This window comes from Tarenaya hassleriana, unplaced genomic scaffold (genome assembly GCF_000463585.1).
Source record: "Tarenaya hassleriana unplaced genomic scaffold, ASM46358v1 Cleome3, whole genome shotgun sequence".
NCBI lineage: Eukaryota > Viridiplantae > Streptophyta > Magnoliopsida > Brassicales > Cleomaceae > Tarenaya > Tarenaya hassleriana.
Genome location: NW_010966177.1, coordinates 2,303,620 through 2,317,645, shown reverse-complemented (window position 1 = coordinate 2,317,645; position 14,026 = coordinate 2,303,620). Strand labels below are relative to the sequence as shown.

The following is a 14,026-nucleotide window of genomic DNA, read 5'->3' as shown; positions in this document are numbered from 1 at the left end:
AAAGAGTGTGATGTTTGCTTGTGCTTGAGATCTTAGTTTTGATGTTCCAAGCTTACAGATTTGCATGTTCTTATCAACTTAGAACTAAAGTCTGTTCATTTTCAACAACTACAGCTTTTGCTTCTTCTGTTGCTGACATGATTTCAGGAAGCTAATAGTTTTGTCTGAATCTTTCATTCAGAGTTCTGTTCCAATTCTCCTGCCATGGATTTTCATATATAATAACATTATCTCCTCTGCAAATTGTAAAGGATATCAAAGACAAGCAAAAAAAAATCTGAAACAAAATGGAAGAGACAGAGAGCTTTGTCCCGTTTCGAGGCATAAAGAACGATATCGAAGGGAGACTCAGATGTTACAAACAGGACTGGACCAGTGGCCTCAGAGCAGGCTTCAGGTATCTTTACATCTTTCCCGTCTCTGCAAAAATTTCTCCTCTCTTTATATCTGTCCTTACAAACTTTGATTTACTTGTACAGGATCTTAGCACCGACCATGTACATATTCTTTGCTTCAGCAATACCAGTTGTTACATTCGGAGAACAGTTGGAAAGAGATACAGGTGCACAGCCTCTTACAACGTTTGGCTCATTTCTTTTAACCATTTAGGCTTTTGATGTATAACAGAAAACTGTAGAAATGCACCTGTTTCTTGAAAATGGCAGATGGGAAGCTCACTGGTGTTCAGACGTTAGCTTCAACAGCCTTATGCGGGGTAATACACTCGCTTATTGGAGGGCAGCCATTGTTGATCCTTGGAGTCGCAGAGCCTACTGTGATAATGTACACTTTCATGTTCAAATTCGCGAAGAGTATACCAGATTTGGGCTCTGATCTTTTTCTCGCTTGGACTGGATGGTATGCAACTTTCTTCGGTGTTGATTCATTCCTTCCAAGAAGCTAAAGTTGCAGACTTTATGAGGCTTTTATCTATGATTCTCGAAGGGTTTGCTTGTGGACCGGTCTGTTGTTGTTCTTGCTGGCTATATTGGGCGCTTGCTCCATTATCAATAGATTCACTCGCCTTGCTGGTGAACTTTTCGGACTTCTAATCGCACTGCTATTCATGCAAGAAGCTGTTAGAGTAAGTAAAGTGCATTACTTTTCCATTACATACATCGACTTAGAGAACTTGAAATGATCGAGGACTATGGCCTTAGGGCTTGACTGGTGCACCCGAGAAAATAGCAGTGGCCCTCATGTTCAAACAAACATAAATACATTTTTCAGATGCACCTGTTAAAACCCTGTTGTCTGGTCACAGACACGGAGGCCTGTCTTTCGAGAGAAAATACCTCCTTACGATGCTCAAATCAAACCTTACTGATGCCATGTTGAAACTTGGCTTTCAGGGCATTGTGGATGAATTTCGTGTGCCAGGAGGGGCGAACCCGAGGTCAATTGAATTTCAACCTTCATGGCTATTCGCGAACGGAATGTTTGCTTTGGTCTTGTCTTTTGGACTTCTGATAACGGCCCTGAAGAGTCGGAAAGCAAGGTCTTGGAGATATGGTGCTGGTAAGGAACCTTAAGCCCGTCCTGGCTTCCAAGGGCTTATTCTTCACATTGGGAGTGAATCTTTCCTGCATAAAACCCAGAGCTTTTCCAACAAGAAGCTCAAGATATATTTGGTTTTCATGTGATTTCAGGTTGGTTAAGAGGACTTATAGCAGATTATGGTGTGCCATTGATGGTTGTTGTGTGGACCGCTGTCTCATACATACCCGGGAGAAGTGTTCCTCAAGGAATCCCTAGACGTCTCTTCAGCCCCAACCCATGGTCTCCCGGTGCATTTGAGAATTGGACAGTCCTAAAGGCACCAATTATTTCCTTTATACTTGTATCTTCCTTCTGTTTCTTGACAACTTCTGTTAATACGTAGAAGATAAACTTGCAGGACATGCTGGATGTGCCGGTTCTTTACATTATTGGAGCGTTCGTTCCAGCCACAATGATAGCTGTTCTTTACTACTTTGATCACGGCGTAGCTTCACAGCTTGCCCAGCAGAAAGATTTCAATCTGAGAAAGCCACCCTCTTTCCATTACGATCTGCTTCTTCTTGGTTTCTTGGTACGGGTTGAATTCTCGTGCATTGTTCCCGTGTTTCTTGAAGATAATCCATATGCAGAGATCTCTGATTTCTTTACTGATTGATGACAGTTTTACAAATAAGAACGTAAATTCCGCTGTTTGCAGACTATCTTCTGTGGCCTCGTCGGAATTCCTCCATCAAATGGTGTCATCCCGCAATCTCCAATGCACACAAAAAGCTTGGCAACACTGAAACATCAGGTTCATACCGCTGAAATCACTTGTGTCTGCGTGTTTATAATGTATCTGCAGATTTGATTGTACCATCCCGTCGTCACTTTTGCAGTTACTCCGTAGTAAACTAGTGGCAGTGGCGCGTAAGTGCATGAGGAATAACGCAAGTTTAGGACAAGTTTTCGGAAGCATGGAAGAGGCTTACCAACAAATGCAGAGCCCTCTCATATACCAGGAGCCTTCTTCTCGGGTATGTCTGTACATTAGGACATCATCAGACTGACTCTGTCCTGACCAAATACCGGGGCTGAATCTGCTTGTATAGGGTCTCAAAGCATTGAGGGAGTCAACTATTCAGATGGGTTCGAGCCTAGGAAACTCAGATGAACCAGTTGATGAGACGGTGTTCGATGTGGAGAAAGAGATTGACAATATATTGCCGGTTGAAGTAAAAGAACAGCGGCTAAGCAACTTGCTTCAAGCCCTGATGGTGGGTGGATGTGTTGGAGCCATGCCACTGATAAGAAAGATCCCAAGTTCTGTTCTTTGGGGATACTTTGCATTCATGGCCATCGAAAGCTTACCGGGCAACCAATTCTGGGAAAGGATCTTACTTCTCTTCACTGCCCCGAGTAGGCGATTCAAGTAATAACCCCTCTTTCCCAATCAGTATTCAGATTTCTTATCCTTCCTAAAAGCTTCCATTACATCAGATCCATGCCATTTTTGTCAGGGTTTTGGAGGATAACCATGCTGCATTTGTCGAGACGGTCCCGTTCAAGACGATAGCGATGTTCACAGTTTTTCAGACGGTGTACTTGCTTGTGTGCTTCGGGATTACATGGGTTCCGATCGCTGGAGTTCTGTTCCCGTTGATGATCATGCTTCTGGTTCCTGTCAGACAGTACATATTGCCTAAGTTCTTCAAAGGTGTTCATCTTCAAGACTTGGATGCTGCAGAGTATGAAGAAGCTCCTGCCTTGTTATCATTCAACCTCACAACGGTAACAAACAACCCTGTGATTCATATGCTTGTTTATGTGTGTATATCTCTGGTCGGAAATTACCTCAGTGCTCTTCCATTGATTTCGGACATCTCGATAGCGTCTAGAATGGATACAGATCCAGCTTTCGCTTCTGAGATTGCAAACTTAGCCAATGGATGAATAAATGATAATTGCTTTTCATGGTTTGGAGCTCAGGAAGGGGAAGTTAGCCGAGCGACGTCGTTTGCTGACAGCGGAGAGGTAATGGACGGGATGATCACTAGAAGCAGAGGAGTCATTTGCTTACAGGGAGGTAAGGTATGACCGTATAAGTTTTATTCTTGAGTGAAGAAACTGTACCTTACGTGATATGAAATTTGCTCGTTTGAGGATTTGTACTTTGTTGATGATACCGGTATATCTATATGCAGAATCTTGAGCCGTGGTCAGTGACCACAGTCAAAGTGTCTGGTGGTCTGAACTTGTTATCTGCCTTAGCCACAGGCTTGCCCGTTCCCGATGATTATGGTTTAACCATAGATGAGAAACTTAAAGCTCCGTCTCTGTCTCTTTCTGGACAAAGATTAGAGCTGTTGATCGGTGTTTTCTCCACTGGAAATAATTTTAAACGTCGTATGGCACTGAGAAAGTCTTGGATGCAATATGAGGCAGTAAGATCTGGGAAAGTGGCCGTTCGATTTCTCATTGGCCTCGTGAGTCATCTTTCCCGTCACCGTTTTTCCCATGGCGGCGGCGGAGCGACGGCTGCCGGAGGAAGCGAGACGATGCGGCGAGTGGTGAGTTTCCAGAACCCGAGGGTGTCAGAAAAAGTGTACATTCGGAGCTTTAGTGAAATCAGAGGAGTAGAGCTTAGTCCTCGCTCTGCCGTCGCCGGAAGATCGCCGTTCAGCCCTCGAACCGCCGCCGGAGAGTCGAGACTTTCCAATTTAGGAAAGTGTGGATAGTTTTTTATTTCCATTTTAATCTCTTGTGAAATTGACGAAAGAAGAAAATGAGAGTGACGTCATCAGTGTTATGTTCCTTATATATGTTTATCTACAATGTCCGATTTTCTATACATATATCTAAATTAATGGCACTGTATGCATATAATATTGTTTTGATATAAAATATATGAAAAATTATGTAGATCTGATATTGATTATACATGACATTATAATCCATATGTATTGATAATTTTATTAGTTGACACAAGGTGGGCCCACAACATTCCTGTGGGATATTTAAACTCTGAAACGGCGTCGTACCAGTTGGCTTCTAAACGACACCGTTTCTTTCTTCGTGGCAAGATCCACAAAAATTATCCCTTTGCCTCTCTTGCGTTCTTTAGCTGCAAAATGATTGACCCTGGATCAAAATCATTAGAGATCATCGAGAAATGGGTAAGCTTTCTAAACGATGAACCCTAATTTCTAGCTCTTGGAACAGTAGCTGTTAATGTTGGAGATGTTCCTTAAGTTATGTCTCTCGTTGGTTTCTCAGTTCGTAAGTTTTGTCTTGTTCTCGCTTGTTTTGCTTCTGGGTCTCCTCACACCATCCCAGATTTTGCTTCTGTGAAATTTGTGTGTAAAGACCGGATTTTTATTGATATTTTTTTTTTATCTTTTACTGAATCCGGAGTTTTAGGACAGTTGTTAGGTTTTGGATCAACTAGTGAACTGCACTGACTGAACTCTCTTTTTTGTTTGTGGGTTTTGTGTTTCAGTTTGTTGTTTCTGGATTCACTTCACTGTTGATGTGGTTGTGATGTAATTTCATGGAGATGTGGAAACTAAAACCGGTTTTCACTTCTCTCAGAATGAGGAAGTGGTCGGGAGGCATGTTTATCATGGTTCTTGCCGTGGTCTTAGTCATCAGATATGGTGCTTTAGAAAATCGGCCAGAGAAGCAATCCGAATCTGATCAAAGTGTATCCATGAGTCACACAGTGGATGATTCTCGGGTAAGATCATCCAAGAGAGTTTGGGAACCGGGGAAGAAGCCACGTTTTGCAAATCCCGAGGATCTTGATTATCTATTTTTGGGTAAGAACGTTTCTAAGGACGAGTTGAAGGCATTACTCGTTTGGTCTCATCTGCATAGTGTTCTCGCAAGGCCCGATGCTCTGTCAGAAACTGCTCAAGGGGTCAAAGAGGGAGCTTTAGCCTGGAAAGGTTTGGCTTTTCTGATTGACGAACAGAAGAGAGTTTCAGATACAGAAAGCGACAACATGAGAAAGTGTCTGGCTTCTGTTCGTTCGGGTGATAATGCTGATTTGTCGGGGTTGAGGCCTGTGCTGGAGCTTCCGTGTGGGTTAAACGAAGATTCCTCCATATCTGTGGTCGGAATTCCTGATGAACATTCTAAGGGTTTCCAGATTCAGCTCGTTGGAGCAGAGCTATCAGGCAAAGCCAATAGTCCCATTGTCTTGAATTACAATGTGAGCTTTTGTGGTGATAGCATTGCAGAAGGGCAATCCATTGTGCAAAATACATGGACCGAGCAGCTTGGATGGGGTAAATCTGAACGATGCCCTGGCCATGAATCATCGAAGAATCAAAGAGGTATTTACAACTCCTGCCTTATATGTCTTTTTGTTCTATGCACTATACTAATTGAACTCCTTCCTGGGATAAAATTGCAGTTGACGAGCTTTCGCTCTGTAACGAGCAAACCGTTAGAAGCATTTTGGAGGATAGTCAGAATGAAAACCGACCCAGTAGTGAGACAACGATGAATTTTCCTGGTGGAGATGGTAATTTCCCGTTTCTCAAAGATAACTCGTTCACAGCCACATTGTGGGTTGGGTCAGAAGGTTTTCATATGACGGTAAACGGACAGCATGAAACGTCATTTGCTTACAGGGAGGTAAGGTATGACCGTATAAGTTTTATTCTTGAGTGAAGAAACTGTACCTTACGTGATATGAAATTTGCTCGTTTGAGGATTTGTACTTTGTTGATGATACCGGTATATCTATATGCAGAATCTTGAGCCGTGGTCAGTGACCACAGTCAAAGTGTCTGGTGGTCTGAACTTGTTATCTGCCTTAGCCACAGGCTTGCCCGTTCCCGATGATTATGGTTTAACCATAGATGAGAAACTTAAAGCTCCGTCTCTGTCTCTTTCTGGACAAAGATTAGAGCTGTTGATCGGTGTTTTCTCCACTGGAAATAATTTTAAACGTCGTATGGCACTGAGAAAGTCTTGGATGCAATATGAGGCAGTAAGATCTGGGAAAGTGGCCGTTCGATTTCTCATTGGCCTCGTGAGTCATCTTTCCCGTCACCGTTTTTCCCATGTCATATGAGCGTACAAATTCTTCTCGGGTCTATGCTGTCTCTAACTGCTGTTTTGAACAGCATACGAATGCACAAGCCAACTTAGAGATGTGGAGAGAAGCTCAAGTGTATGGGGACATTCAGTTCATGCCTTTTGTTGACTACTATGGCCTAATTAGCCTGAAAACAATCTCACTCTGCATTCTCGGGGTAAGGAATATTTACACAGACATGGAATGGAAGTATGAGATCGGTTTTGGTCAAGCTCGGTCAATGCTATCCTCTCCCTCTAATGGGGTTTTCTCTTCTTCTGTTTCTCTATATTGATTGCAGACCAAAGTCATCCCAGCAAATTACATTATGAAAACAGACGACGATGCCTTTGTCCGGATCGATGAACTCCTATCGAGTCTTGCAGAAAAACCATCAAGAGCACTCTTGCACGGTCTCATATCGTTCGATGCATCACCAGACCGTGAACAAGGCAGTAAATGGTGCATCAGTAAAGAGGTAGTACTAGTAGTAGTTGACACCTTCTGTTCATCTTTTCATATCTATCTTTGCCCATATTCTCTTCTGAGTGACTCTTATTTCGCCTTCTCTGTAAAGGAATGGCCTCGAGATTCATATCCTCCATGGGCGCATGGCCCGGGCTACATCATTTCCCGAGACATTGCAAAATTTGTGGTGAAGGGTCACCGAAGAGGAGATCTCAAAGTGAGTTCTTGTCCTCTGCCCTTGTCTTCCTCATCGTCAAAACAGTCTCAAACGAGATGGTCATTGAGACATTGCTTTTTTCTGTGTTTTTCTGAAGTTTTTCAAGCTCGAAGATGTTGCGATGGGCATATGGATTCAACAATACAACCAGACCGTTCAGACAGTGAACTACGTCAACGATAAACGGTTCCACAATTCGGGGTGCGAGCCAGATTACGTTCTTGCTCATTACCAAGGCCCTCGGCTGCTATTGTGCCTATGGCAGAAGCTGCAGAGAAACCACTCCACATGCTGCGAATAAATCTCCGATTTCTTGATAAAGATCGAAACTTTTTTCACAGTTTTCTTTGTTTCCTTCCATAATCAAATATTGTGTAACTGTAAGATTTGAGCCTTGTGCGAAGGTGTTGTTTAGTTGTGTTAGAAAGTGAAGTGTCTGTTCTAACTTACAATGGCCCTCACGTTTAGGGTTTTTCCTGTCTTATTTGTCGGATTATTACATTCTCTTGTACTTTTCTCTCACGCGATTACGCCAATCTTGACCTGTTTATTAAACGGCTAGGATTCACTTAGCATCAATAGGAGAATATCAGCCGTTCATTTTAGAGTCGGTCACTACATTCAACGGTTGCGATTGATCGATAGCCTAGACTTGTCGGCACCTGATTATACTGCTGACGTGTCTGCGCGTTTGCATAATGTCAGTATATATTCCCCGGCAGCCATTTTCTGGTCCCTTCGACAGCCGCAGTTTTCAGATCGATTTTTCTTAAAGAAAAGATGGCGATGGCGAGTTTGGCGAGAAGGAAAGTATATCTACTGACGAGGAATCTCTCGAATTCTCCGGCGGATTCCCTGAGATTCTCTCTCTCGCTCGCGAGATTCTCCCGCGGATTCGCCTCGGCGGGATCTGACGAGAACGACGTCGTCGTCATCGGAGGCGGTCCCGGAGGCTACGTGGCGGCGATCAAGGCGGCTCAGCTTGGTCTGAAGACAACCTGCATCGAGAAACGTGGTACCCTCGGTGGTACGTGCCTCAACGTCGGTTGTATCCCTTCAAAGGTTAGATTTGGTTCTTTTCACTCTGTTGATGATGGAAAAATCAGGTGGCATTTTGGTTGATCTCTGTGATGTGATTGATTCCGCGATGGAATTTCGGACTTGAATTCTCGTGGAATAATGGGTTTGGAGGGGTGTCTTGAGTCAGAGATTGTTTCATAGATTTTGATTGTGCGGTACATTTTGGCATTGAATTCTCTGTAGAGGTGTTCACGTATCAAAGCTTCGTCTTTTAGATGGATTTTGATTCTGGGATGCAATTTCTTTATTCAAATTCTCTTCGACTCTTGGATTTAGGTCGGTATCCGTGTATCAAAACCTTCGCCTTTTGGAGATAATTTGATTCTGGCTGGATACATTTTTGGACTTGAATTCTCCTTTACTGATGGATTTGAAGGAGTGTTCAGGTATGAAAGCTTCGTTTTTCTAGAGAGAATTCAAATCCGGGATACATTTTTGGACTTCAATTGATGGAATTGGAGGGGGATTGTTCATGTATCAATTCGTTTTCTGGAGAGATTTTGTATTCTTCAACGCACTTTTTAACTTGAATTCTCTTCGGCTGATGGGTTTGGAGGGGTGTTCTTGTACCAAAGCTTCGCTTTTTTTAGGGATTTAAAGAAAAACATGAATATCTTGGATCGGTATATCGCGGGTTGGATGCTCTAGGATCGGTCCCTGCTATTGGATTATTGAAATGGGTTCAGTTATTCGTTTCGATGAGTTTCGGTTTCGGAAATTTTGAGTTCAATCGGTTGTATTTCAGGCTTTTATGGAATGGATTTATCCAGTTCTGTTCCAAGTCGGAACATCCGAAATTCTGTATGTAGATATCTTGATTTGGTAATTACACGACGAAATGTTCCTCATTCTTGTTGTGTATTGTTTTTCTTCTGGTTCATTAGGCGCTTCTGCATTCTTCCCACATGTACCATGAAGCCAAACATTCCTTCCCAAGCCATGGCGTGAAATTCTCGTCGGTAGAGGTGGACTTGCCGGCTATGATGGCTCAGAAAGACAAAGCCGTCGGTAATCTGACCAAAGGCATCGAGGGTCTGTTCAAGAAGAACAAGGTTAACTACGTTAAAGGTTACGGAAAATTGATCTCCCCGATGGAGGTCTCGGTTGACACCCTCGATGGTGAAAACGCTGTCGTTAAAGGCAAACACATTATAATCGCCACTGGGTCTGATGTCAAGTCTCTTCCTGGTGTCACCATCGACGAGAAGAAGATTGTTTCATCAACCGGAGCTCTTGCTTTGAAAGAAATCCCGAAGAAACTCGTTGTTATCGGGGCTGGCTACATTGGTCTCGAGATGGGTTCTGTCTGGGGAAGGCTCGGTTCTGAGGTCACAGTGGTGGAGTTTGCTCCCGAAATCGTTCCGACAATGGATGGAGAGATCCGGAAACAGTTTCAACGCAGTTTAGAGAAGCAGAAGATGAAGTTCATGCTCAAGACTAAGGTTGTCGGGGTCGACCCATCTGGTGACGGAGTCAAACTAACCCTCGAGCCAGCAGAGGGCGGGGAGAAAACCACCCTCGAAGCCGATATCGTCCTCGTCTCGGCCGGTAGAACTCCGTTCACAGCTGGGCTTGGGCTCGAGAAGATTGGAGTTGAAACAGATAAAGCAGGGAGAATACTGGTGAATGAGAGATTTGCAACTAACGTCCCTAGTGTTTACGCCATTGGAGATGTGATTCCAGGTCCAATGCTGGCTCACAAGGCGGAAGAAGACGGAGTTGCTTGCGTCGAGTTCATAGCCGGAAAGCACGGCCACGTCGACTACGACAAGGTTCCCGGGGTCGTGTACACTCATCCCGAGGTGGCTTCGGTCGGGAAGACGGAAGAGCAGGTGAAGAAAGAAGGCGTGAGTTACCGAGTCGGTAAGTTTCCGTTCTTGGCCAACAGCCGAGCAAAGGCGATCGACGACGCTGAAGGGATAGTGAAGGTGATAGCCGACAAAGATTCCGACAAGATCTTGGGGGTTCACATTATGGCTCCAAATGCCGGGGAGCTCATCCACGAGGCGGTTCTCGCCATCAACTACGACGCGGCTAGTGAGGATATAGCGCGTGTCTGCCACGCTCACCCGACCATGAGCGAGGCCCTGAAGGAAGCCGCCATGGCCACTTACGACAAGCCCATTCACATCTAGAAAGCTTGGATTTTTTATTTTTTTTTTGGTTCACTGAGATTCCCCATAAGACCGTGTAAGGAAAAAAAACACACACTTTCTCGTTTGGTTGAAGCAGAAACTTCGTTTTAGCATCTGGTTTTCAATGATTGAATAAATCTCTCTTTCTTCGGACAACAGTTTTTGGTGGTTCAGTTATGTTCGGATGATCAATGTACTGAACCCCTACAAGTTTACTTTAATAAAAATAATAATATATATTTTTATACGGTTAATTACAACTTGTACCTTATAAATCTTTATTTGTACTTTATGTCACTTCTTAACCATTAAGAATTTTTTTAGTGGTCCCGTTGATTAATGATTACTTTAATTATATGATAATCACCTGTCATTAGTGTGCAATTGAGACAACTTGATGATTAGACCCCTTAACCTCTGCCCAAAATCTTATTTCCGAACCACAAAATCTCCGGGTAACCTCAGATTTTGCCATATTGAATTTGCAGTGGCGTGTTTTATTATCGAATTTTATCCAAATTAATGAATATATGATAATTATGTCAATATAATATGAGATTAACTCAATCAACAAAATGACAAATGATTTCTTTGTTCTTTTTCCTTACAATTTATTCTCATCACTAATTTAGCAATGCTAATTCTCGCGATGTATAGTCACAATATATAGAATGAGATGAGAATAAAGCTAAACAAAATTATTACTATAATATTATTTATTTAATTTTATTCTTTAAATTTAAAATAAATAAAAAACACAAAACCAAAACAATTATGTAGAGCTTATAAAAACCAAATAAATTAAAATAATTATGATATTTTTATTGGGGATAAATATTATATTTTTATAATATAGATTTGTCTATGATTGAGGCTATAATTATGAAACTAAAATTATTACTAGTCTTTTTTATAATCAAGGTGGATCTTTAGTGGACCAATAAATCCAACTGTTGCGATGCCAAACAGTATTTGTGTTGAATCACATCTAAAGTTGTCACTGCAGAAAATTATTCATGCTTGTATTTTTCTTAATAATTAATTTAAAGCTTTTAACATTGTTACGTTTAATTAACATATTTAGTGTGTGTGTGTGTATATATATATAGACATAATACATACATGTATGTATGCATGCATGCATGCATCCATGCAATGTTTGAGAAATACGTGTGATCTAATAATTTATGCGAAGATTATGAGAAGACGCGTATTTAAAAGTGATTTTATACGTTGTGATATATAGAATGATGTGTCAAAGTGGATCGTTTGATGATATCTGATTATACATAGGAATCGACGTTTTGATTAATATATAGATAAGTATATTTTTGTCAGCATTTAATGATACGATGGTATAAAAATGAAGGCTATATATATATGTGTGTATGTGTGTGTGTAACTTTTAATATCTTTTTTTTTGTTTTTAATTTTAATATCGGATGCACATTATATCTAAAATTAATAATTATAGTTTAATTAGTAAACACCGACGGAATGAAAATTATTTCAGAAAATGAAACTTAACCAAATAGATATTGGAAAAGACGTCCGACTAATGAGGACAATGTTAACTTCGTAGCTCATACGAATACTTTCAACGGTCGATATTAATTTATACGATATTTAAAATAAAAATACGATTGCACGACAAAATCACTGCCAAATGTTATACTTTTCCGTAGCCAAATGATTTTAATAACGAATTATTATCGGAATTGTGTTCGTTTGATTTCAATAAAAAAATTGTTGTTAATCATTGCAAAAAACAGTGAAATAACGACCATTTATTGCATAATTATTATTATTATCTCTAAACATGCAGAATATTTAAGTATTATTAATTAAGGGTAAATTTGGAAAAATATATATTAAAAAGTATATTAAAAATTCGAAAATGTAACTTATTTTGAAACAAAAAAATTTGTTATAAATCGTCAACTAAAATAAAACGGAGGGATTATCATTTTCTACAATATAAATTTTCATAATTACTATTTTTTATTTTGATGAACTTCTTAGTCATAAAATTATATAAAAATCATGTCATACGGTGTGTATCAATATATATATACACATGGATTTATGTGAGATACAACATTTTACATTTTAGTTAAAAAAAAAGACATTAAATCCTGTTTTTATCACATAAAAATCCTAAATATATAAAATGAGTAGAGCATTAATATTTTCGTCTCCATGAGCGTAGTTAAGATATTTATACATTTTCATACACAAAGGCATGCAGAATTTTTTACATGATTTTGATCTCTCTGAAACGTCGAATTCGATTTATATATATATTTTTTCTTCTTTGGTACGCATTCACATTTGGTCCGACTATTGAAATTATACCAAAAGAACTGTATCCCCCTAATTTAGGAACCCAACAAAAATTAAATTGTCGGTTTCCACATAATATAATTCTGAAAAAAAAAATACGAAAAACGTTAATGAATAGTAATTTTAATTGTTATGATGACAGTTTTTATTTTGACTTTCTCATGCTTTTCCCAATTATTTTTCTCTCTCACATAAAATTCTTCTGTAATCATTTCGACTTGTTTCCTTTATGGACTTTTATACAAATCACAGATAATTATATATTTATATGCACACACTTTGTCCAAAAATAAAAATCACAAAGACACATATACGCGTATTCTCTATATGGAAAAATATACATGGGTATTTTTTTTTTGTTAAAGAAGAATATAGATGTTTATATTTTCCAAAAAAAAAAAACTACAAAGCGATTAAAGAAAAAGGTAACACTTACTGCAACACGTGGCAGAATACGATTGGTTGGGAGGACTGAAAACGACACGTTGTGGTGGCTAATGTGATTCTATGCAGACCAAGCTGGCTCGAAGCAGCCGGAGGAATGAATGATAGAGATATCGAATTAATTACACGGTTTTTTTTTTATTTTAAATAATATATATTCCAATTTTACTTAAAAAAAATAAAAAAGAAATATTTATTTTGTATTTTGATTTTTGGAATGACTAGCCCTTGATCGTCGGTCATCGTTTTGCAGATAGGGGGTGGACAAATTATCCAATCAATTTGTTTGATCCAAAATATAACATAAATTCAACTTTAGAAATTTGAATATTGGAATGTTTTAGATTAAATATAAATAATAAAAGATTTTTTTAGGTTTTAATATATATTTTAAATTTGAAAGATATGATGTGTAAATATTTGAATATATTACATTTTTGAACAATTTCTTTAATTTTAATATATTTACTAGATTTGAAACTTTAGAGTTCTATTTAATTATTTATTCTTTTAGATTTCTGCTCATATTTGGTAATTAAAACATATTTTTCTATTTGTTTTTTATATAATTTAGTTTAAATTTAGATATCTGTGAGTATTTGAATGTCTTTTACATATCTAAAATTTAGATGTCATCTATTATATAGATCTAAATTATAATTTAAAATTAACAACTTTAAAATCATGGTTTTAAAAATTGTGATATTTTATAATTATCAGATATTTAATTCATGTCATAACGGACCAAACCTAATTATAAATTACAAATGCCCG

General features: G+C 39.4%; 3 protein-coding genes across 4 annotated transcripts in view; all 3 read left to right on the top strand.

Moving 5' to 3' along the window:
• The window catches only part of LOC104818859 (probable boron transporter 3), a 5,130-nt gene extending 802 nt beyond the window's left edge, over positions 1 to 4,328 (top strand). Inside the window, exons 2-14 of the mRNA XM_010548639.2 lie at positions 252 to 397; positions 480 to 562; positions 666 to 858; positions 946 to 1,084; positions 1,353 to 1,518; positions 1,650 to 1,816; positions 1,898 to 2,071; positions 2,198 to 2,293; positions 2,379 to 2,516; positions 2,592 to 2,911; positions 3,000 to 3,270; positions 3,469 to 3,546; positions 3,921 to 4,328. Of these exons, the coding sequence (XP_010546941.1) occupies positions 288 to 397; positions 480 to 562; positions 666 to 858; positions 946 to 1,084; positions 1,353 to 1,518; positions 1,650 to 1,816; positions 1,898 to 2,071; positions 2,198 to 2,293; positions 2,379 to 2,516; positions 2,592 to 2,911; positions 3,000 to 3,270; positions 3,469 to 3,546; positions 3,921 to 4,217 (2,232 nt within the window). The 5' untranslated portion in view covers positions 252 to 287 and the 3' untranslated portion in view covers positions 4,218 to 4,328. The remainder of the gene's footprint in view (positions 1 to 251; positions 398 to 479; positions 563 to 665; positions 859 to 945; positions 1,085 to 1,352; positions 1,519 to 1,649; positions 1,817 to 1,897; positions 2,072 to 2,197; positions 2,294 to 2,378; positions 2,517 to 2,591; positions 2,912 to 2,999; positions 3,271 to 3,468; positions 3,547 to 3,920) is intronic.
• Positions 4,329 to 4,550: 222 nt separating this feature from the next.
• On the top strand, positions 4,551 to 7,757 carry LOC104818860 (hydroxyproline O-galactosyltransferase GALT3). Of its 2 annotated transcripts, none has more exons than XM_010548641.1 (8): positions 4,551 to 4,655; positions 4,979 to 5,816; positions 5,897 to 6,120; positions 6,239 to 6,520; positions 6,615 to 6,743; positions 6,867 to 7,043; positions 7,143 to 7,250; positions 7,348 to 7,757. In XM_010548641.1, the coding sequence occupies exons 2-8, from the start codon at positions 5,030 to 5,032 to the stop codon at positions 7,549 to 7,551; spliced, it is 1,911 nt and encodes a 636-aa protein (XP_010546943.1). In that variant the 5' UTR covers positions 4,551 to 4,655; positions 4,979 to 5,029; the 3' UTR covers positions 7,552 to 7,757. The 2 variants fall into 2 exon arrangements, with proteins under 2 accessions (XP_010546943.1, XP_010546944.1); XM_010548642.2 differs by lacking the exon at positions 4,551 to 4,655 and adding an exon at positions 4,685 to 4,758.
• A 223-nt stretch (positions 7,758 to 7,980) lies between these two features.
• On the top strand, positions 7,981 to 10,623 carry LOC104818858 (dihydrolipoyl dehydrogenase 1, mitochondrial-like). The gene is made up of 2 exons (XM_010548638.1): positions 7,981 to 8,312; positions 9,215 to 10,623. Exons 1-2 carry the CDS (start codon positions 8,031 to 8,033, stop codon positions 10,463 to 10,465), a joined length of 1,533 nt encoding a protein of 510 aa, XP_010546940.1. The 5' UTR covers positions 7,981 to 8,030; the 3' UTR covers positions 10,466 to 10,623.
• Positions 10,624 to 14,026: the final 3,403 nt, after the last annotated feature.

What these genes read in the sequence shown, in the direction of transcription:
- LOC104818858 (XM_010548638.1), top strand. Translation starts at nt 8,031, where the DNA reads ATGGCGATGGCGAGTTTGGCGAGAAGGAAAGTATATCTACTGACGAGG. An exon ending in TCGGTTGTATCCCTTCAAAG is followed by an intron (nt 8,313 to 9,214) that starts GTTAGATTTGGT and finishes CTGGTTCATTAG; the next exon opens with GCGCTTCTGCATTCTTCCCA.
- LOC104818860 (XM_010548641.1), top strand. Translation starts at nt 5,030, where the DNA reads ATGGAGATGTGGAAACTAAAACCGGTTTTCACTTCTCTCAGAATGAGG. An exon ending in AATGGTGCATCAGTAAAGAG is followed by an intron (nt 7,044 to 7,142) that starts GTAGTACTAGTA and finishes TTCTCTGTAAAG; the next exon opens with GAATGGCCTCGAGATTCATA. An exon ending in ACCGAAGAGGAGATCTCAAA is followed by an intron (nt 7,251 to 7,347) that starts GTGAGTTCTTGT and finishes GTTTTTCTGAAG; the next exon opens with TTTTTCAAGCTCGAAGATGT.